The sequence below is a fragment of the Lagopus muta genome, chromosome 15 (assembly GCF_023343835.1).
Source record: "Lagopus muta isolate bLagMut1 chromosome 15, bLagMut1 primary, whole genome shotgun sequence".
In the NCBI taxonomy this organism is placed as follows: Eukaryota; Metazoa; Chordata; class Aves; order Galliformes; family Phasianidae; genus Lagopus; species Lagopus muta.
The window spans coordinates 6112227-6136204 of NC_064447.1; the positions used below are offsets into that span (position 1 = coordinate 6112227).

General features: G+C 40.5%; 1 protein-coding gene across 2 annotated transcripts; it reads right to left on the bottom strand.

Annotated features, from left to right (window-relative positions):
• Positions 1 to 1881: 1881 nt before the first annotated feature.
• EMP2 (epithelial membrane protein 2) lies at positions 1882 to 23763 on the bottom strand. 2 transcript variants are annotated; one of them, XM_048962314.1, is made up of 5 exons: positions 23550 to 23763; positions 8384 to 8495; positions 6147 to 6240; positions 5003 to 5149; positions 1882 to 4431 (listed from the first exon to the last, which is right to left on the bottom strand). In XM_048962314.1, the coding sequence occupies exons 2-5, from the start codon at positions 8459 to 8461 to the stop codon at positions 4247 to 4249; spliced, it is 504 nt and encodes a 167-aa protein (XP_048818271.1). In that variant the 5' UTR covers positions 8462 to 8495; positions 23550 to 23763; the 3' UTR covers positions 1882 to 4246. The 2 variants fall into 2 exon arrangements, with proteins under 2 accessions (XP_048818271.1, XP_048818272.1); XM_048962315.1 differs by lacking the exon at positions 23550 to 23763 and adding an exon at positions 11535 to 11697.
• Positions 23764 to 23978: the final 215 nt, after the last annotated feature.

Consider the following 23978-nt stretch of genomic DNA (forward strand, 5'->3'; position numbering starts at 1 on the left):
ACGGGGTACCATGGGCAGGCGCACACACAGCTGCTCCAGACACCTTTTTCTCTTCCTTACGCCTTACAAATTGCCTTCCTCCTCCTCCAAATCTTTCACGACTGAAAACGTTTTAAGGCATAGGTTCCTAAAAGGATTGTAGTTTTTAAATCCTACCAACTTTCAGGTTCCAAAACAGTGTAATTCTTCAACACAGACGCTTAAAGAATTTCTCTGCTGGAACAATTTTACTGAAAAGTAAAACTATGTGAAGTGATAATACAAAGACATCAAGGAAAAGAGAATATAGCAGCTGGTCTACTTCTTGCTGATAACATATTAAGATCGAATCCCTGAAGCAGTGCACCACACACTGTATTTCTGGCTTTTTCCTTGTATTTATGTGTGTCTCTGGTTTGAATGAAGTTTTCTGACACTTATAACAGCAGTATAACTGCCTTTCAATTTCCTGGTAATTGATTTTGATTTAAATTTGCTGTGTTGGCTCTTAGAAGTACAGTTCCACTTCAGAGTTGTTTTTTTTTTTTCAGGTCTTGGGGTGTTTCGCTTTTTGGGGAACTTTGTGGAAGAGCAGTAAAACACAGGATTGCTTCTCCAAGAAGCAACAGTAAAATAGACCAACATCTGCCCCACATGGTGTAGTCCAGATGCCATCAGGAGCTTTTTATAACTGTTGAAAGTGATAATAAAAATCAAATTTTGTGACAGCACCTGCAGCTGCATAGTGCCTATCTGTCTTAAAACTAAGTGACTGAGAACATGCATGGGTTGCTGAGCTTTGTGGCTGAATTAAGGAAAAAGAAAACAGAAGTCTACAAATTCAGTTAGTTTGGTATTGATCCAAAGTAAATAAACATCCTGCTGACAAAACATACACCCTTCAATAGCACACAACATTTTCTAATTTGTTATTATGAGTGTGCAAGGAGTATCTTCTAGTCTAGGCAAAAAGCTAAAGGAAAGACAGAAAAGTATCAGCAAAATGCTGAACGTTAATACATAAATAAGAGATAATCTGTGATAATTCTGGTAGTTTGCAAACTATACAGTAGCAATTAAAAAGTTTCTGTATTTGCATGAAGGAAAGTTTGTATGAATTAGAAGTTGTGCATTTGGCTTGCTACCCTTGTTCAAATAACTGCTTTTGTCTCATGGATTTCCAAGCATGATCCACATCTTCCTCACTGGCAAGGACCCCTCTTTCTCCAGAGCTTGCTGAAAAATTCAACACTGCTCCTCCTCGTTAGTCTGAAACTGAAGGAGTTCCATGTGCAAAGTCCAAAGGTTGATGCACTGTCACAGACCCTTGCAGAAACTGAACCAAGTGTGCTCCCCTACACATTTAATATTTGTGCCTGCTCCATGAAAACCTTAGGAATGGGTATGTACAAAGTAGGAGGAGAACAAGCAAAATAAGGGTTTGACTTACTGTTCATCACAGGTTATTACCCTTAAGTACTTCTCATTTTAGAGCAATCTGTGCAAACCCACCTGTACTGCTGTCGTTCCAGTGCATGGGTGAAGCTTGGATTGGAGAACATACAGAAGTTGGTGTCTTGTTTCTAACATTTCTCACATGATCAAGGCATTCAAAATAATCTTAAACACACAGCTTTTCTGCCAATGAGGAAAAGAGACCTTACTAGTAACTGTCTTATCACATGTGGGTCCTGCACTACATGGTAGCTATTCTTGTGGGACCATGCACTTACACATTAGTACACTGATGTTCTCTCTACTTACCTGAAAGCTCTTCAACAAATGACATTACAGGCAGGAAGAGTTCAATTTTACCTGTTCATACAAATCCTCAACTATTTCTCATCCCAGCTTGTATAAATACACCCCAAGCTTAAAGACAAGGTCAGACTGCTGAACGTATTGAGCTTGCTAATACAAGAATTTTTAACTTTATTTTCATGTACAGTTTAATAATATATAGAGCATAGAAAATGGTATATTTTAAAGGCATATCAAGTAAAAAGAATATTCTAAAATATGTTTGTCCTGTTAAAACTCTTGTTCAAACTTTTTGGCATTTATTTTCTTGGTACTTTGAATATTGACATAGTTCTCTGGGTGGCACCACCTGCATGCTGCTGTTTGTACACTGAAGTGTGTGTGCTTTTTACTTCTAACTAAAGTGACAGAGCTTTCATTGTAGAAGTAAGCTGAGTTCATGTATATATACATCTTTATCTTAAATATCTGCTCTATAAATGACCTAAGCACTATTAAGGCAAGAAACTGAAGAAGCATCTCTTCAAGTCAGTGGCATTTCAGCTTAATTTACAGTGTTGTAGAATTATCTTCTAGATATAAAATAGCTTTAATGCACATTTGTTTTAGAATTTCACCCTTAGTATTTCATGTTTGAATAAGACTAGCCAAACACCTAATTTACAGACTACTTTCAGCCTTAAACCCACATCTGTTTATTTAAAACAAATCCTGCTTGCTAGCAAAACTCAGGTTTTGAATCTGAAATGTATTCAGCAAACAGCAGAAACACTTTTTTAAAAAGTAGGGTAGTAATGCCTGAAATTCAGTGTTCCCACTAAGAGGAAGAAGATTAACAGAACAGTAGCATCATGCAAGACTGGGAAAGTGAGAATGCATTTCTCTCAGACTGATCTATTGTTTTAACTGCTGTTATTTTCACTTTTTATTTGCTGTTCTGCTTACTTGTCTAATTAATTTCTTGCTGGTCCTGTTGTGCTTCCTTTGCTCCCTAATAACAATGCTACTTGTTAGAGCATTCTAGGATGGTCAGGGAATGGAGATGGAACAGCATGACCCATTACTCATGTCAGAGACAATTCCTATACCGTTCTGTGAGAACTCAAGGATGAATTACCTGCAGCAATGGGTCAGACTATCAGCTGCTGTGTAATAGGCTAAGTTATCAACATTAGTAGAGCTACGTTATTTTGTAGTAGTAATTTTGTTCTACATTAAGTGTAAAATTTCATTTAAAATTCATTTATTTTTATTGCCTATATATTGGGTCAGCTGTAGTGAATATCATGAAATGAATACATGGTTAATGCTTTTACAAAGTTAAATCTACATTTTAACATCAAAGGTGTGACTAACCAGAAAAAGCTACTTTATTCCCCACACTGGTCTCCAAACCCTGAAATCACCACCAGCCAAAGCCAGTATTACATTGCTGAGCAGTTAAATCAGGTATTACAGTAATTCTCTCACAGAATTATTGAAAAGTAAAAATCACCAAAAATTTTGAAAAATTATCCTGGAATTCCTATGCATGATAGTTACACTCTGATTTCTTTAGTAAGAATTTTTATTCAAATAAAATCCAAGTAGGAACTTAGAATGAATTTTGTAAAGGCCAATTTCCTAGTGAGCAGACACAGAAAAAGAAAAAAAAAAAAAAAAAGCTTTTCTAAATTATATATTAGCCAACATGATATATCTAGCCAGATCCCAATGTAATAAACATACTGAGTTTGGCTGCAAAAAAAAAAGTTAAATTTGGTACTGCACAATGCAAAAATGAGGGGCTGCAGGACTTGAGTGGAGCATCTCTTTCTGCTCAGACTTCTCCAGTCCCAAGATGTACACTGAATTTCAAATTTGCTTGTAACTTTTCCTGCCAAAGGCTCTATATGCTTAAATTAAAAGTGAAGAAGAATAAAGAGAATCATTTGCTGGAGTACAAAAAGGAGTTGTTTACTTTTGCAAAGCAAGTGGTTTTAATAAAAGCTTGATGACACTTACTGCACGATATAAATAGCAGAACGTTCGTCCTCTGCTGGAACAGCCACATTGAGTGCAGCTCTGGGCTTTTATACTTGTTTGCTTTTGCACCATGATCTTGGCCTCATTTTTCACTTCCCCTGTATTTATCCCATCCCAAAGGGCTAGATCCAGGCCAGGAATATGCTTAGCATATTGCTTCCAAATTAATTTGCAAAGACTTTAATAGTAATCTGACAGAGGCCAGGAACTGTTTATGCCTAGAAAAGGGAATACACCATTTCACCACAGATGATGGTGAAATAAGTAAAAGAAAACTTGGGTCAGTCTTGCTCAGACTGAATGCCAGGCATTCCATTAAACCTGCTGTTGGTTGGCTTTTTTTGTATTCTGTTTCATATCAAGAACACAGTACATTTTTAGAGAAACAATACCTTTACTACAAAACCATGTAAATGATTATATACAAAATATTGGAATTTGGTTTTGTACTGTCATGACAGTAATAACTAGCTGCCAACATTTATTTACGTTTCCTTAATACTAGGTACATAACACCACTGATCAGAGTAAAGGCAAATGCAATCCAGGCTAAGACGAAGGAATAGCCATACTGGCCTTTAGAAACTTCAATGGCATATTCAATGCTCTTGTGCAGTTCTTCATGCCTATCTGTGTAAATGGAAGCTGCAATCATCACGCACAGACCTGGAGGAGAACAAACAGCAAAGGTTAGTAATTTTAGATAATATCAGTACGTATAATAACCATCCACTGGCTCTCATCTGGCAGCCGCTTCCAGCAGTGTCTTTTTTGCAAACACTTATTTTCCATCTGCAAACTAAACTGGGGGCATTTCAGGACATGCTCTCAGTTTTTTTGGCAGGGACTGAATTTTAAGTGCTGTTGCATATTCATGTAATTTGCAATGAACACAAAATGATTCTTAACATCTGGATAGTTTTAAAGACTAACAAAAATTAAGGAAGTACCTGCCTACAACATTTGCAGTTACTTAATTTGATCAAGATGCTCAGAATCTTAGATTCCTTCCCTCCCGGATTTTTACTTCTGAGCTGTGATGTTACCCATGTTTCCACTGCCTAAACAGTACAGAATTGAGCAGTTCCATGTTTAAACATATATGCAGGACAACCTATGACCTCCAGAGCCCTACAGAGTTCTCATACAGCTCATTCTTTTTGAAACCTTTTTCCCCTTCCCTTTCGTACTTTCATGTAAACATCATTGAAGTCACAAGTGTTGAAAAATCACTCACATGACAGGAGCTGGATAATAGAGGTTAACACAAATCTTTCTCCTTGCTTTAGACGGAAAAGTTGGAGAATGAAAACCAGAAATGCCACACAACAGAAAATAGTAGATAGGACCATGGAGGCCTGAACAGCCTGAATTGATTGATATTCTGCAAAAACAAAAGCAGATTTGATTAGAAATAGTTATCCCCCCTTGCCTATTCCAGCAATGAGCAGAAGGGCAGAGCTGCACTCTCTAAGCAGGGGTTCAGCAGACACAGTAAACCAACTGTGCAAGCCTCAGAGGGTTCTTCTCACTTTCTTTTTATTTATACAGCCAGTGACTTAAAGACTTTTAAAAGCTTTTCAGAAAACTGAATAAAACACTGGAGAGACCATTTCTCACATACCACATCCTCCACTACCCTCTGTATACTAAAACAGGGTGAAACTCAATTGTAGGCTAAATTCATATTAGATTAGATGTGCCTTACATAATGGGATTGTCTCCCTGCAATATAGACATGACGTGACACTCGGACACAAAAGTTACTACAGGGCTACATGGCTCTTCATTTACCTATTTGAAATACATACTAACTGAAAGTGTGGGAACATAGTTAAAGTAACTCTTGAGAATAAAAAATATATATATATTTGGTAAAGCAGGGTAAGTTAGATTGTACTGTATATTAATTCTTCGCATAGATATTAAGTACAATATCTATGTTAAAAGTTCAGACTGTGTTCTCATTTTCTTTCCCTTTTACCCCCATGCCTGTAGAACAGCGTATTTATGTTATTTTAAAGTTCAGTTCTGAGAGGCAAGTTCCACCACTGCAGAGCTACCTTCAGATGTCTTCACCACTTCTACTTGATCCGGTACTTTAAATGTTCTTTGGCTCTTGCTCTTAATTCCTTGTGTTTAATCCCTCATATTGGGCTTTCAGTGTACCTAACAGTTCCTTCTGTTCTCCCATGAGAGAACCTGTAGGAACAGTTTGCTTTTCCAAAATGGAAATCCAGTATTGAAGAATTTAGAAGACATGAGTAGTTAGAACATACAGGTTTTTGAACAAGTATATATTCTTGTCCCTGTAAATTTTATGCTGGTTTCCTCTATCTCCTGCTAAAGGAACTGAGACATATGCATGCACAGATACTCACCTCTGAATTGAACAGTAATAGGTGTGCAGGTGCTATTATTTGTGGCACATGCACTCCAGACATCTGTAGAAAAATTATCTCCTACCCACCAGGCCTGCAAAATAAAAGTAAAGGCACATCCACTGTAACAAACACCTGTTCACTAATCTTTGAAACTAAATTTCAGATGTAATGGACTTAAAAGCATTTGTACAGGCTAGGTCTCAAGAACAAGAGGGCAAGAAACTTGTTATTCTTCCATATTTGGAGATGGGATGGCAAGCCAACAGCATTAAGAACTGGAATATAATTCTGCATTCCCAGTAAAGAACTGAAAGCTCCAGTGCTTCTGCTTGAAATCAAGATCTAGGCTCGGGAAGTAATGAGCAGAAGAACGAGACTGGAGACCTTCTTACATTTTTTCTGATAAATTTGCACTGAGTCGTGTACTGACCACAAAACTGAAGGCTGCATGTTATCTGCTCAATTTTGGAATAAAGGGTATTTCTTTATTCATGTATCATTTTCATTTTAGACCCATGTGAAGTAAGAAAGGGACCAGATAGCAACCCTGAAGCACAAGGGATTTTCTACTTTTCAGACAGAAGTCTTGGACGTTCGAAGATTGCTCACTCCATAAGATACCCCAACAAGCTGTAATTTGTTCACCCAGACCTTCTTTGGAATGTAAATTCCCTTAAGGCACAACACTTTTTTAACTCATGGGAAACAGCAGGGTAATAAACCAAGAAACAGAAACCCTGTTCACAAATTTTCTGGTTCCCGACACTGAATGAATTAATCTCCACTAACGTAGCTGTGCTGTCAATGTACAAATGCAGTTCGTGCACTGTAGCATCTGACTGGAAGTAATAGCAATAAATTAAGATCTCACTGTGGTATTTCTATTTCAGTGTTTTAACATTTAATGCAAAATAGTACTACAGTGACTGAACAGATTTTTACGGCAGCCTGGGAAATGCTGCAACCACTCCACACAAGTGGCATTTCCTCAGGAAATCCACTCCAATTCCGATAGCTACCCAGGCCTCAGTTCTGAGTAGTTTCTGGAAAAATAGGACTTTTAAATATGGAATCATCAGCTGCTTGAAGAGACGTACCAGAAACCTCACAGAATACCAGGCAGATCTGCAGCAGTACAGCAGTAAGGACATCAGTGTATCATGATGGTAGCCATATCCATCAGAATAACACTGGATTACTGTGTTAAGAAAAAGCACTACTTTTTCAATAGCACTAATCCATTCATTTTTTTGCTATCCAAGTGGAATAAATTATTTTTCAGCTTTGAAGGCTTTTTCATATTTTGAGAGTGATTTTCTTGACGACATAAAATCTATGAAAGTGCTAAAACCAAGCAGAAGCTGGTTGCATAGTTTGTTACTGCTTAGAAGTAGTTAATGACACAAAGCAGAGCGCGTGGTTTTGGAATTCTGTAATCCTTTGTATGTAACTGACCTGAGCTAAGAATAATTTGCCTGTCCACTGTCCTAGTTTTCTAAATATTCAAAGGAGCGGGGCAATAAAACTTGGTTTTAGTGCTTTTAATTGATGATCTACTCCAGCATATCAACTAGTTGGCTGAAAAATAACATGTCAGTTCATAAAATTTTGCAATGAAGACCTGTGGATATCTTATCATTTTACTTAAAGCACAGTCTTCGGAAAAACTATGGGATTCAAACCAGCTTCACAAGTAAAGTATTTCCAGTAGACGACTTCTTTTTTTTTTACATCCTAAAAGCCTGTGGACTCATTCAACCTGTCAGAGAAAGAACCCAATGCAGTTAAGAGTACCAGTCACTGCCAGCTGTTTTGGAAATAAGTCGTTCATATTAAGAGCTAGATGTAAACACTGAAAAGCAATCTTTTTCTTGTCACAAAAGTAATTAAAAGAAATTTGAAAAGAAACCCACACAATTCTAAAACTTTGAGCTGAAATTGCTTCAAGTGAATTGAAACTAATTCATAGCAGAAATTACACTCCTCTGAGGATGGTTTGAAGAAAAGAAGCCAAATCTATTTTTCAGTTGCATAATTTTAAGTGTTATATAGGAACTAACTTTACGATAATACGATTTTTTTCTTAAACAAACGTTTGTTTTAATAAAGTTGGTGGAAAACTTCTAAGGCTCAAAACACATCTAGCAAATTATCTGAAACACAGCAAGTAATAAAAGACTGTAAAAGCAAAGAAATAACTGGGTGCTTGAGGGACAAGAAGAAATGACACTTACATTGTCAATAGTTGAGATGAACAACAGCGCTGCTGAAGTTATGTGAAATATAATAATGAAAGCCAAAAGAATCAACATCCTTGATGCGAGGAGTATTTAGTTCGAGATAAATCTGTTAAAAAAAATAAAAGAATGAAAATCATTCTTTCAAAGCTGTTAATTAATCAACCCATCATTAGACTCCTTCACTGTGGCTGTAAGTGCCCATGGTCATTGCAAGTGTATTTCAGAGCACAGTACCACTGAAGAGTTTGAAAGGTTGTATGTAGTTTGGCTGCAAGGCATGTATTCTTTCTCCAGAGGTAAAAGACTTCACTAATCATGCTTTATACCAGTATGACAGCTTTCTGTTTGTTACATGTGATATGTAGCTAGCACCACTAGAGTTTAAATGAATTTCAACTTGAAGCGAAGCCAAGAGGTGTGTTTTCATAATATGCAAGTGGGATGGCTGCAACAAGTAAACACAATTTTTTTTCTGCAAGCTTCTCCAGCAGAGGTATAAAGCACTCTTTCATGTTGACTTTCAGATAATTACTTTTCAAATGACAGCCTCATTTCCATGCTATGCCAGAACTTCCACAGGCTTTTTGGTAAGGTCTTGTTTCAATCATGCTTTTGAAGTAGGGAGAACTGTAGATTTCAGTAGGATGCTGGTAGAACAAAATGAAGTGTTCCATGAACTATCACGTAGATTTAGGAATAGCTATGTTGTACCTTTGGCTTTGTACAGACTGTCCTTTGTAATATAATCACAAGATTTATCCATTGGTGAATGACTTAGGGCTACCATTTTCTAGAGTTAAGAAAGTAGTAGAGTAGAGTTAAATAACCAGTTAGCAGTGCAACAATTCAGTCATCTTCTGTTTAGTAACTTAACACTCTCTCTAGTGCCTCTATTATCTACTTACCATACATGGCCCATTTCATATCGTTTCACATCTCAAATGAAAAAAACAGATATCTTATACATAGTGGAACCACAAACATTTCTTGAAGTGTAATCCCCAGCAAATCTATGAGCAGGTAATAGTTATGGAAAACTACCATATTTTGCACAGGAGTGTGCAATTACCTGGCATAGCCATTGTCTTTTCCTTATCGTACAAAAAAGCTTTCCAGATGCTATAAGGAAACCCCAGTCTTGCAGGTATTTGCTGTGCATTTAAAGTAGCACTATCACTCGTAAGGACCTTACATATGTTTCTTTACTTCCTTAGCTTTGGAAATTTTCTCCTATGTCAGATGCCCACATACTTGTAACACAGCAAATACATGGAAGAAAAGGCAATTATTTGAAGACTTCATTTTTTCATACCCAACCCTCTGTCCCTTGCTGCTGATTCTAGATTCACAGGCTGTCACAAGTATGACAAGCAATGCAGATGGAGTGTGTAATCAAATAAAGGGACTACATCGACAGCATTTTCAAAGAGAATAGCTGCTCCACTGGCATTTTTATCAATCCAAAATACAACTGTACTCTGCAAAACTCAAAGAAAAAGATAATAGCATATAAACATGCTGGAAACAGACTAGAAGTTCCAGATTAATCCTTCACTGTACACACTGCAGCACAACATTTTGCTGCAGTACTGCGTTACAACGAGCAAAAAGCCAAAAAAAATTAAAGTGCTTTTGAGATGAGGAAAACTGGTCTGATAATACTTATTTCTGTATCAAACTTGAATGCCTGTACTGGAAAACTAAGCCAAATCCTGAAACAGAGAAAGCAGCTAGTCAAATTTTATTCCAATTTTCTCTGCTAACTTGCCTTTTCAATCACAACGAACCACAGAAGTAGTAACTTCTTCCAAAAAGCCAACTCTGCCACATGAGTCAGGATCTTCAAATCTAGCAGCCACATTCCGCTTCTAGAAATGTCATTCATGGCTGCCTACTGAGACTTTCTTGAATGAAAGGCAGGAAAAAGGAAAAGAAGCTATCTTGTGGGTTTGTGTAATGCCACATCAAAATATCTCCACTGTAAAATGTACCAGTCTTCACACAGTCTTCACACACACTTCTCTTGTCTTGTGGTTAGGTTTTTTTCAGTTTCATTTGTTCACAGATGGTATCTAAGCAGACAATAGTCATCTGCCATATAAGGAATGAGAATCAAACTGCACTCTATTATTTTTAGGCTAACAATGCATCTTATTACATGATGCATCATAAAATGAGACAGAAAAAATGTAACCTAATTAAAACCAACCTTGCAAAATCAAGACTTGCCAGCTCAGAACTTGCTAGTTTTAATCAACTGAATGGTTTTGTTTTACTTCTTTTAGCCATAAAGAGCAGATTTTTAAACAGGGTGGATGAACACACACAGTAGATGAGGAGACATTGTATGTTTGCCCCAAATAAAGCCAAGATTAAATGAAAGAGCATTATGTTTTACTTCACACACATGCACACACACAAAAAGGCAGTAAGAATAGCCTGATGCTTCCCAAGAACCTTCCTAAAAGCCATGTTTAGATAATTCCTACTAACTTGCTGGCAATGGCTCCTTTCCTGAGCTGCAAACACTAGCAAAGGCTACAAACACTATAAACAGTGTTTATTTTAATGGACATTAAACCCTTTGGGGGAGGTAGGCTAATTCCAAGTAATTCATATCAGGGAAGACAACAACTTGCTCCTCACTCCCAGAAGAGCACAGATAAATCTGCAGGCTTCAGTCACTCCTGGCAACCTCTTCCTATGGACAGCAGGGAGGAGCATAAGGAATAATGAGAGAAGGGTCTTCCAGCTGAACCCATACATCTAGGCACAGGAAGCACACAGCAGCTCCTTCCCTTGAAGGTGTAGACAGCAAAGAAGCTGCTCCAGTGTATGCATCCCTTTCAAGGCAGAAAGACTTCATCTCTCAGCACACCCATAAGCAACCACTCTTCATTCAGTCCTGACAAATCTGGGATTTAAAAGTTTATTTTGATTACTGAAGATTCTTCTACTCCCTAAACAAGTTCTTCTTTCACTGGCTCTCTGAGGTCTGTCTGTGTACCTCTCCCAGAAGCAGGCAGCAACGATCCTCTCTCATAAGCTGGCAAATGACGCAGTTATGTTTTTTTCATGGAAACTTTCTGAGAACTGTTTGCATTAGCATTCAGAATTCTTAATATTTTAACTATTTATTACTAACCAGATGCTTTAGTAGCTTCCTATTTCTGCTTGCTAGCTGTGAGTCTCCCCGATTTTTATTCACTGTTCCTCAAGGGTTCTTTCCCTTCAGGCTCCCAATTGGTTCCAGTTGTTCCAGCAGCTGAAGCTTGCCAAGCCAGCAGCATGCCACCTGGCAGCATGATCAGCATCTGCCTTCTGCCTCGTCTGCAAAATGGAGGGCACCTGCAGGAACAGATCAGCCTGCACCACTGCTTAACCCGGCTGACCTAATTCTGCTCGGCAGAAGCACATATTCAGGTTAGATTAAAACTCTATCTTCACATTTAATTTATGTAGCCAAGAAGATACTGGCTCTTAACATTGATTGCTAATAACAACAAAAAATACCTTTTCTAAAAAAGTCACATATATTCAGTGCTCTAACACTTGTATTGTACATGAACAAGAATCTACAATTACATTAAGAAGACGCACAGAAATGATCAGACACCTCAAATAAAATTTTAGTATTGATGTGTGATGTAATGGAGGATTCTATACTTGGTTGTTGTTGTTCTTTTTAATTTCCTATTTTTTTGCAGAATATCCTACCTACCCACTGCTAGTACACGCTGCCATGAAAAGATTTCTTGCCCTTCCAGGATTCTTACTCTCAAATTGTTCAACGTTTCCATTTTTGTCTCTTGATTATAGGTAAGAATACTGGCATTGATCAGGGCCGTGACTGGGTAGGATCACTTTTAATATCTATCACTTGAAGCAATGTGCACTATGCTTTCTAGTTGAGGTGCTTATAATTAGGTCCACTGCCTTGAGGCATGGATGAAGACCAGGATGGTGCAAAAGATATTGTTCATGTTCCCTCAAACTAGCTTGATTTCTTCTAGCAGTTCTTACACCGTGGACGCAAGTTTCAACAAGGAATGTCCCAATTGTGCAAATGTTTTTGATATATTCAATAAGCATGATTAAGTACGGGAACAGGGCCCAGAGGCTGTGGAATCTCCATTCTTGGACATGCCTGTAACTTAACTGAAGCAAGGCCCAGCGCACCCTGAGCCAGCTCCCTGCTCAGAGCAGGACTGCTGTGGAAAGAGTGTCAGAGGCCCCCCCAGCTCTGCTCTGCCGTGGTTCTGCAGCTGCCACAGGAAACCCCCATGCTCATCTCCAGCAAGGCCCTGAGAACAGAGGGCCGAGTATCTGACTGACTTCATCACGTGACATTAAAAAAAAGAGATGTTGGGGTTGTGGTAAGAATGGTGTTGGAATTCAACATCAATTCTTCAACTGTCAAACACAGCATTTCATAGCACATCACAAAGTATGTAGCAAGGCAGAAATGCATAGGTACAGCTGAGTTAAAATTGCTTCCTACCAGTGAATGCAGGAAAGATAAGTTATTAGAAACCTACTGATCACATTCACCCTTGCTGTAGCAATAAGGTTTCCCACAAATGCTGCTAAACTGCAGGACACCAGTTTTACATACACATATGCATCTACATATAAATATAGATTTCAGTTAACACAAAAGAACTGTCCCTGAGTAAAGATCTAATGCCGCCTTACTTTGCAGAGGAAGGATAAATGCACCAGTCACACTCATCTCTAATCTTCTCAGTAATACAGCATATTGGAAATGATAATTTGCATGTTTGCATTAGAGCCTGATGTACTTTTCAAGAGGCTAAGGAGGACTTCTGTTATTATCTTCAAGACATGCAGAGACAAGAACTTTTTTTTTTTTTTTTTTGGAAACACGGTAAAACGATGAAACACACAGAACACCACAAGGGGGGAGGAAGGGGAAGCATTCAATCCACGTTTCCCAACATTTCTGTTCCGTAATAAGCAAATACATTACAACACTGACTCACTTCTCATTGTCTAACTCCCCCCAATCACTCCAACTTTAAGATAAAGTTTATCTTTATTGTCCAGCAGTATTGAGACATGCCTAAATGAATTTCTTCTGCTTAGTACAGAAAGCAAGAACAAAAATAGCCTTGATAGCTCTCAACAGCAGGTTTTATCACTACCTCCCAGCCCAGATGTGATCTCTGCAACCCATGTTTTTCTTTCTTCCCATGTGGTTACACTCTGCTGCCAAGCTACGGCTTGTGTTTGTGCATACTTAACTTCTGCAACCAGAGCACCATGTACACAGCACAGTTTATCCTGCACTCGTCTGCGCTGAGAAGACCAGAGCTTATCTCATAATATGGTCTCTAGCTCTCACTTCCTAACATCATTTATTTGTATCATACTCAGTTGAGTCCACGTATGTAGAAAATCTGAGCTCAGGCAGTCGTGGTGCACGTTCCCAGAAGCAGGATGAGAACAGCACAGAACAGCTCCAGCTCTGCAACAGCATGGCTGAGGTGTGCAGGCTGCCACTCACCCACAGCTGGTGTGCAGAAAAGGCACGCCCAAAGCAGGGGCAGAGGATCCGGCCAAACAAGTCAGCATACCTGCAGCCTTCTGCCCCGAGATCTTTCACTGCAACCAGCGTGGCAGGTCCTGGGGCCATCAATAAGAATTTAATTCAGCTGAACCTTCTTGAGGTTACTGCTGTAGAACTGAATAAAGGCAGGCCTTCATTGCCAATTCTTCTGTCCCTAGGTGCTATAATTAAGACCGTATATGTGAAGTTAGAAGAAAAATCTTGTATACTGGTCACATGAAGAGTCTATCATCTTGTGATGCATCATAAGATGTTTGGATCTACATGACAAGTGCTTCATTTTGCTCAGAGCTCTTGTGCCACGTCTCATTGTGTCTCATGACAAAGACAGAGAACTCAGGAGCCAGTGCATCACCTCTAGCCCTGCCTAGTATTCTCTGCTTTATATGGAGGAGAGTGATACTGTAAAATTCTTTTTTTTTTTTCTTTTATCAAATACAAATTATTCTGTTTTTCCTGAGTGATTCTCAGAACTGGAACCCGAAGGGAACTAAGTTTAGACAGCAAAAGTATCAAAAGCTTTGAGAGTTTCAGCAATGCCTAAATATCAAACAACATAAACGACAAGAAATTCAGGAAATTTAACACGAAGAAAATAATTATACCAGTTGAACCAACCCACTTCAATTTCATTATTCACTTCTGTCTGAGTTAATCAGGAACACCAACATTAGAGGACAATTACTGAGTGATATTCCTTAAAACAAGACAAATAATATTCAAACTCATACTCTGCCCTTCAAGTTCTCCATGCTGACTACATATAAAACTGGGCAGCGCAGTATTGTTTTTAAGCTTGACTCTCTGCTAACTTGCATTTTTTCCAGTTATTTCTTTTTATGCAGGAGACTCCAGACTCCTGCAGTCACTTTTCCTCCCTTGCCACCACTCACTTACATTTGGTGAACCAGTTAGGTAAATTTTAGTGGCGCCTATTGCTTGTTCTCACCAGCTGCTCTTTCATTTTAGTGATTCTGGATTAAAACCTCAAGATGCCTAGAATATCATTTGCTTCAGGCTAATTCTTCTAATACCAGTTACACTTCTATTTTCAACCTTCAGCGGCTTACGAAATACTGGTGCCCAAGACTGTATTTATGTTACTCTGACCCTACTCATAGTCCGTGGTACCCATAGGTTGCTCCACCATTTGAGTAATTCCCATTGGATCACTTCCCTGTTAATACTGTTGCCATGGACTTAGCAGGGCAGCTGGCATGTGCTGGAGCTGCCCTCCTGCCTGCTGCCATGTCTCTGCGCAGTAAGTCTGAAATGAATAAGCACATCCTTGCATCTGTCTTCTTTTTACCTGTATTATCAATGCACGCTGGAAAAGAAAACAGAACTTAAACCATCTAGTTCTATTTCACACAATGACTTGGGAGCCTTACTTTAAAGAACCAACTTCTAAACATCTCACAGGACAGGAACATTAGTCTTGAAGTTAACCCTGCAGGTAGATTTATAAACTGCATGTAAAGACTTTGCTGCTAGTAAACCTTCAAACACACACTGATAGCTCTGTGGTGTATGGTGTACTGTTAGAGATCACAGGTGTACAAGTTGCAAAGAAAAACAAGTTTTCTTATTAAAATCTTATTTGTAAGAGTAATTCAACACTTAAAAATACAAGTTTACCAACATTTGCAGTCTCTGCGTTGATGTTCACATATTCTTCATTATCAGGGAATTTAAAATACTGTAGAACTGGACAAATGCAAATTCATTAAATCTAACAAGATTCTAAATGTTTCTTTTTATATAAAGCCCATTAGGTCCACGTACTGAACATTTGTACGTAACGTCCATGTAGACTTGTTCTCAGACAGGTCTGAACTCTGCTTCTGTGGGTAGTACCCCATACAGCTACAGGAACACGTACTTAAGTAGTAGGTAGTAAAACAGGCAACCTCACTTGAAGGACTTTTTGGTCTTGATGCATCTTGAAAGATCTCCAGGGACCCCAGATGACCTATTCTCCATGCACAGGGGTAGATTTAAATTGAGACTAGTTTTAATATTAGGAAAAGTTATACGTATGCTCATTATGGAATTAAACTTCAGGTGCTTGTTTGATATTGGACTTGGAATCAAGTAGGCAAAGTGTACTGCCAGCCTTTACATGGTACAGATACCATAAGATCTTGCTCAGGAGCAGCACGTAGAGAGCCCATAAACTGGGAAGTTACTCAAGCTTGCAGCTCTTTGTGCTATCCATTTTATGTAGAAACTTCTCACTTATGCTTCCAGCTGCTTTTCAAAGTCCTTCATCACAAAGCAGGGAAATCAGAAGGAAACGAAACTATGTTGCCCACATACAATGACTGAATGCATGCAAAAATAATAAAAATAATACATCAGAAATGAATGGCTAGATTTTCTTTCATGTAGGTTACACTACTTATGTCTTTTCAATTCAGTGGAAGAAAATGAAAATAGAATCACTCTCCAGACCTAGATTTTATGTGCAGCTATCTGTCTTAAAACCCATGAACTTCAGCTGAACTAAACCAGTCCATGTGTTGTATTTGACAGGGAAATATAGAGGCTTGGAGGCCAACTGGCAAGATATAGCATGGAGTTTTTGTTCAACTTCCTTCAGGAGATCTTGCCTTGAAACCAAAGCCCCAAGGTCTGCTTTATCTGTGTCTTAATAAAGCCTTTTCTTATTATGGCAGTTAAGTGTTACCTGGGACTGCCTGAAGAACAGTAAACTTGGAATGAAATCCCCCGTCCTTTGCCTAACATTCACCTACATGTGAGTGGATCCTGAAGCACCATTTCAACTCTATATGAAACTATTTTACATTAAACCTTAACTTCTCTTCAGAAACCCTACTTGGCTACCAAAGGTAGAACAAACTGTGCTTACCTGTTAAGTCATCTCTCCTCATTAGATCTGTGCTATTAAGCCAGAACTTCAAAGACTGGGAAATTATAACCCTGCTATCCCATACATTTCCAATCAAAACCAAGAAAAAAAAAACTGCAGCAAAATAGGCTAACTAACTGCTAGCTTTGAGTACCAAGAAACAAAGAAATTGATGCTTCTAATTTCTTAGGAATGTTTTTAATAAAGTTTTGACCTAGGAATGGCAGCGTTGCTGCCACTTCTGTAACCATGTTGGTCATTTATTTGCAAACAAGTTCAGACTGGGTTTAGACTTGCCCTACTACTCCTTTCACTGTGACCTTAACCATTGCTGCTTGAACTACAGAACAAAGTCAGTGTGCCATGAAAGCCATTGTGGGCAGACAGCAAAGCAATCAGGCAGTGCCTATGGGAAAACACAAGCACAATGCCTTGCCACAGGGTGGGGAAGTGGCACTCACAGGGAAAATGAGCCTTCTGACAGCATACCTGAAAATCCCAGAACAGTCTTGAGCTTAAAAGATTCAAGATAGAGTTCTTCAAATACTCCAGAGGAAAAAAAAAAAAAAAAAAAGGACTGAGAAGCCCAACAACCACCATGTGTTGAGATCATTTAGCAGGTAAAAAGCTGCAGTCACAGAAACCAGCTTCCTATGGTGGGCAGACAAACCCTTGGCTGCAGGTACATTTGACCAGCACTCTTTAAGCTTTCATCCTTTCAAAACTGCTTTTTCGATGCTTTTGCATGTTCAGCAGGAAGACATCTGTCCTCCTCAAGCAGCGCAAAGAAGCACTTTCTTCACAAGAAAATCTTTTCAATACTCTTCATTTTCCCCAAGACCACTATGTAACTGTATTTTTCTGCTGGGTAATCATAATCTGAGGTTTAAGCCCATTCAGCACAATCCATGCTGGTATAAGGTAGGTGGCTGAAACACCATCTCTTAATCCCCATCAAGGCTATTGTTTGCATCCTCCACCATCTGTTCATCCACCTTCGGCTTATGCTGAAATAGTCACATGCCTTTGGAGAAATGATAACAAAAACTTGTCTTTAATGAAAGATGCCCCATGGCAGCAATCCACTGAAGAGATCTGTTGTACCTCAAGAGGTACACACTGTTCGGGAAAATCCAGCAGTAATGCCAAAGAAGGAACTGCTTGTATACTGCTGGTTTGGGTTTCTTACAAAATATGCATATATTCTCTTAGCTTTCACAGAGGCATCTAGAAGTACTACGAAATACCCTAAATTACATATAGGTTGAGCTTCTTAATATACTTACAAAATTGGGAAAAAAAAATAAACAGTTTCTTACACGTTATGACACATAGAAGGGAGAAGAATAATGTAACCTAAAGATGAGAACAAATAGCTATAAATCAGGTATGAGCACATTCAGGAAAGACGTAATAACTCTCAGAGCTCTCAGGTTCTTGGAGCAACCTCACAATCACCACAACAAGGAAAAAAAAAAAAAAAGCCTGTCTTTTTATACTATATATGATAGAGTGTTAACCAAGGAGCAGGTCTGGGAGCCCAAAAGAGCCCTCTGGTTCTGTACTCCTGCAAAAGATTATCCCAGCAGTCTGATTTAGGCCTCCACATTTTCTACAGCATCTTTTTGCAGGATCAACATGGCCTTGGCACTCAGCAGAATTATCTCATAGTTTTCAAGAACTTCAGGTACTGCTGGGAACAAAGCCGACTGTTGGACTGTACACTGGAGTAATAACAGAGTGTGATCATGGGACCAATAGCAGGCAGCCCGCTTGAAGGCAGAACTCACTCCTCAGGTGGGCAGCAAGCTTCAAAGAGCAGTGAGGTCTGGCCTCATGAAGGTGCCCTCAGGCCCCCACTCCTTCCCACATTCAGCAGAACTGGTCTGGAGCAGCCAAGCTCAGCACAGGCTACCAGCACATCCCTGCCTCCGGCCCCAGTGAGTGGGTGACCTCATGGAGCCAGGCAACGACACGGGAGCACCAGTAAAGCTTTGCCAGCTGTAAGACGTGCCTGGGAACCCAATCCTGCAGCAAATCACTGAGCCAAGGTGTGGCCTGACCTCACCCGCACTCCATCACCACGCGGCCATGTTCTGGCACCCAAGCTGTCCCCACTCAGTACCTGCCGGGGCAAGGAGGCATAGACCAAGTGTAACATGAGACCTTCTCATCAGGTCGACAGTTTAAATGTGTCATCGGTCTGATCCAATAAAAAGCAAAAAGAACAAAAAACAAAAGGCACCTGCAGCATTAATTCTAGACAATAATAGAACTCTGCGAGCAAATCTCAGAACCTGGGTTTGACTGACTACAGGCTCCTGCTTATCCAAAGATTAATCCAGATACAACAGAACAGCTTGAGTGATTTATGTTGTTCCACCTAATTAACCAACAAACAAAGGCAGAAAAAGTCTGTCTTTCCAGATTGAAAGCAATTCATTTAATTCAGTAGAAACGAAAGCTGATATTGTTTTAACTTTGGCAGATGCTCTATGGAAATTGCTAGCAATTAAATGTGTTATATTCACTGCTGTAAAATTTTCAAACTGCTTGTTTTGATTTGGCGATGACTTGCTCTGTATTGAGAAATTTTCGTTTTAGTTATTTCAGAGTTTGCACATCATCTATCAGGAGTGTGAAGATATATCCCTATTGACTGTAGAGCACTTGGCTATAAAATGAAAAGAGCAAATTCTTCCACTATTACTACTATTTTGTTTCACAGCAACATGGTAGCATTTAACTGGTCTTAATACTCAACCAAGTAATCAACTTTCTGAAGGCTGCTTTTACACTCTAATTTGCAACCAGCACAACTGAAAGTAAAGCTTCAAGATTGACAAATGAACTTTCCCACCTCAGGTAGGAGCATTTCTAGCACCTCTTCACTGTAGAGTTTCATGCACCAGTCGGCTGCTTTTTTGTACTCTGGCTGCTCTGTGGCAACCGAACATAGCCAGCTCCTGCCTGCGTCAGCCTTGTTCTGCCCCACAGCCCCTCCTTGGTCAAACTGGCTGCCAATACAGGGCCTGCTTCACCACAGGCTGACCCGCCAAGTAAAGGCCCCATCGAGCATGCTAGCACATGATAAAATGGGCAGGCTCATTCTCTTTAGGCCTGCTTTAGGCTCTTCCTGCAGTCTCCAGACTACGGTTTGTTTTTGTGTTTGAATTACATTGCTGATTTGTTGCTCCCGTGCATTGAGAACTGTCAGCCCTAGAGACCAAGGGAGTCTGTAAACTGACTGAAGAGCTCAGCAGCAGCACACACATCTCAACAGGGATATCTGGGTACTTTGGAAGGTCCCTTTCTGCCTGAAACAAGGGCGTGAATTTCATGTGCCACTTAGCACCTCCATTACACACACACACTTTCTGTGTCATTCCAGACACCGTGTCATGTTTAAGAATTGGAGAAGTCACCCATAAATGTATGTCCCATAGCCATCTCTAAGGTGTGCCTGAGTCAGCCCACTTTCTGCCCAACCTAAAGTCTCCTTTGAATATCTCTCCACAGCCAGAGGGCTGTATTTTGAGGTCACACCCAAATTATGAGGCTTCATTTGGCATACGCATACCATCATTAAACTTGCCCATGAAACTTCATAGACAAAATAAAAAGGTGTAATTACATTTTCCCCATTTGGTGAAGAAACAAGAATTCCTTTGATGGATGAATTCAAGCCATCAGGCTTTCTCTTGAATCCCACCCAGCAAGATCTATTTTCTGAAAACTGAGATGCTTATCTTCCTGATGAAGTCATGAACACTACCTGATGTACTGAGATACGTTCTACGAAATTATCTCCCCTCTAAAATAGTAATGCTTTCAACAAGGATAGCAAATACAGAGCCCACATCACAACAATCATTAGTTTGTTTTGAGCATCCAAAAAAAAAAAACAAACAAAACCTAACAAATGCTGAACAGCTCCACGAATGGAATTCCTCACTGCTGTGGCTTATGCTCCCCTCATTTTCCCTCTGAAACCAATGTGATTTCAGTAAGTGTGTTCCTTTCTCCTTTCACATTTGTCTGCTTTCAAGTATTGAGTGAATTTTATACATGAAGTGTTTGGTACACTGCAGGATAAATCTCTTTCTTATCAGTTCTTGAATAACACAGTGCCTTATTCTGCCAGGTCTTCTTCCAACAGGAACATGGCAGCAGGACCCAGAAAGTGCATCTTCCGCTGGCTAGCAATACAAGTGGTCTTGTCCCCAGAGACCTACTTATCTCTTTAACTAAAAGCATTCTTGTAGTGATTTATGGGGTGGTGTCATTCAAGGCAGAAAGAGAACATGAAGTCTTATTGGAAAATCAGAATATATACAAAGTACTAAAGTGAAAAGAAGCCCCTTGTGCTGCCTAACACCTCATTTCTAAATGGACTGGCAAACAGCAGTAAGAAGAGACAAACTACGACTGATATAATTAGCAAAAACTGAGGAAGGCCTTCCCTTCTAAATATCCAAATGGGACTCCTCAGTACAACATTCTTCTGATCATTCTAAGAACTTCAAGCCCAAGATGGGAAACAACCCTGAGATAAATAACACCATAAAAGAAAAGTCATGAAAATGGAAGAGAAAGACACAAAACAACTGTGAAGCAAGAGATGCTAATAAGTCATGAAGCAACATTAAACAGCAGTGGTTAATAGATGAAGCTGGTGATGTTGATTTCATTTAAGCTGTGTTTGCCAGAAGGAGTAACTACAGCATCTGAGAATTGCAGTAGAACTCATCTGAGAGCTTCCAACCTTGACTGGCTCTGTCTGTTGAACAATTTCCATTATTAGCAAGAGCTTTAAATCTGTGTAAGCAAATAGAATACAGTGTCTTTCCTCCCTGGCAGATCCACAGCATAATCAACACTGTTTGGGTGCTTACAACAGAAGTCCTTCCAGAGACCACAAATAAAGAATACACCACCAGCAGTGTCTTGTCTACTGGTATTATGTTGTTTTTATTTTAAATTATACCAACAGACTGTTTTCCTTCCCAAACAAGTATGCTAACAAGAAACCAGTCACCTTGCTACAGATCTCATGATATAATTGTATTTCACTTTGAGTTAATGTTGATGACTCCCCGGCTGGCAGAATAATTCCTGGTTTCATCAGAATAAACCTAGCAGGGTATGCAGCTGACTTGGTAAATCCATGTCAGCCATGCAGTTGACACAATACAAACTATGCACAACTGTATTCAGCATGAAGAATCAATTTTCCTCCAGGTACCCATTCTCCAGATCTATTTTACAAGTTCACAAACGAGTGCAGAGGACAGCAACACAGCTTAATGCCTTCATGAAGTCCATGCCCAGGCACCCATCACACGCAGGCACTGCTGCTGCCTGCCCACCTGCAGCCACCTGCCATCCCACTGCCAGCAGGGCTTTTCTGGGGAGCAAAGCCTTCAAAATCAAAGCAAGAGAGCAGATAGAAGAATCACAACTTAGCACTTCATTTGACAGAAAAAGTATCTGCTTGGCAGGAAAGAAGGCTTATGTTACATAGCTAACATACCAACCTTGTATGTATGGAGTCTGAAAGTAAAGGAAAAGAGTTTGTTTTTTTCTTCTTTTTGATGGACACCAGCCAACCCTAGTTGTTTCTTTTCAAAGCTCCTACAGAACTCCGTGAAAATGTGCCTAAGTGAACAGCTATTCTCAAGAGTTTCTCCACACACTTGTAATGAAGTCAGATACTTCTAAGATGTTCAACTGCAACAATTATTCATCATTTACGAAGTATTCCCAGGGGAAAAAATAATATATATACAAAAAAATAATAATCCAGCACCATGTGAACAAGTTAAGCTGCCAAGAGCTTAACGAGGAGGCTGAGCTGCGGGTTTCTCGGTGGCAGCAGGCTGTAAGCAGCGCCGGGGAAGCGAGCTGAGGCAAGGAGGCAGTGGGAGCTCTTCCTCAAGATGTCCAAACAAGGAGCTGACCTCCACAACTGCGTAATGAGAGCAACCCGCCTTGCTGAAAGCCGCCTGCCCGGGGCGGGCACCGAGCTCCAGGCTGCCAACACCGCCCTCCCGGTGCCACGGGGCTCGGCAGCCACCAACGGCCCCTCTGAGAACGTCGGAGCGGGTTTTTGAAACCGTAATTTGACTCAAGTGGGGAAAAAAAAAAACACCAAAAACCTAAAGCTGGCAAAAAAACAAAACTTCACAAACCGAAGTCTGCGGCGCGTTTTATTTAAAAGTTCTTCCACTAGGGGGGGTTCGGCTGCCAAAAACAATCAAGCGTTACTGTAGTACACGCAAACTCCACTCAAATAACATCAACAAAGCAAAAAGAAAAACGAGGGGGGAAAAAAGAAAGAAAGAAGAAAGGACCCTGAGGAGAGGGCGAATGCAGCGCGGGGCGGCTCGAGACATCGTGGCCGCCCGCTCCCCCAGCGCCGCTGGGGCCGCGCGCCCAAAGCGAGGAGCGGAGCGGGGCGGCGGCTGCTCACAGCCGGCACTGCAAGCGGCGGCAGCCGGGCCCGGGTGGTAGTAAACAAAACCCCCCTCAACTTTTTGATATACATATAAATATTTACTCTTTTTTTTCTTTCTTTCTTTGTTTCTTTCTTTCTTTCTTTCTTTCGGTTTCTCCATCCCCTCGCCGGCACGGCCGCCCCCCCCACTCCCCCGCACAGCCCCGCGCCCCCCCCTACCCCCACCGGCCGCGGTACTCACGGTGCGCGGGGGCCGGCGGAGCTCTCCGCGACCGTCTGGTGGCGGGGCTGCTCCCGCCCTCCTGCAGAAGTGATGTCAGACGAAGGCTGGGTGTGGAAAGAAAATAATTTTCAAAAGTGCCCCTCATCCGCCTGCGGAGGCAGAGGTGCGTGTGTGTATGTGTGTGTGTAGAGGGAGGGACGGGGCGAGCACGGGAGAAACTTTTCCCCGCCCGCTTCCACTCCGCCCCGCGGCCGCAGCCGTCCCGTGAGCGCGGCCCCGCGGGTTGAGGCACCTCGGTGAGAGCGGCGGCTCTGTGAGGAACCGCCCGTTCTCCGTCCCGGGAGGGCAACGGTACGAGGAGCTCCGCGTCCCGCCAGCGGCTCTGGAGCGAAAGCCGTATTGAGGCAGAGCCTCCTTCATAGAGACCGTAGCTCCGCTGAAGGGGAG

Bases quoted from the DNA above. Each gene is read 5' to 3' on its own strand.
- EMP2 (XM_048962314.1), bottom strand. From the start codon at position 8,461: ATGTTGATTCTTTTGGCTTTCATTATTATATTTCACATAACTTCAGCA. The intron at 5,150-6,146 runs GTGAGTATCTGT...TTGTTTTTGCAG, and splicing joins TATTACTGTTCAATTCAGAG to AATATCAATCAATTCAGGCT. The intron at 4,432-5,002 runs GTGAGTGATTTT...GTTCTCCTCCAG, and splicing joins TATTATCCAGCTCCTGTCAT to GTCTGTGCGTGATGATTGCA.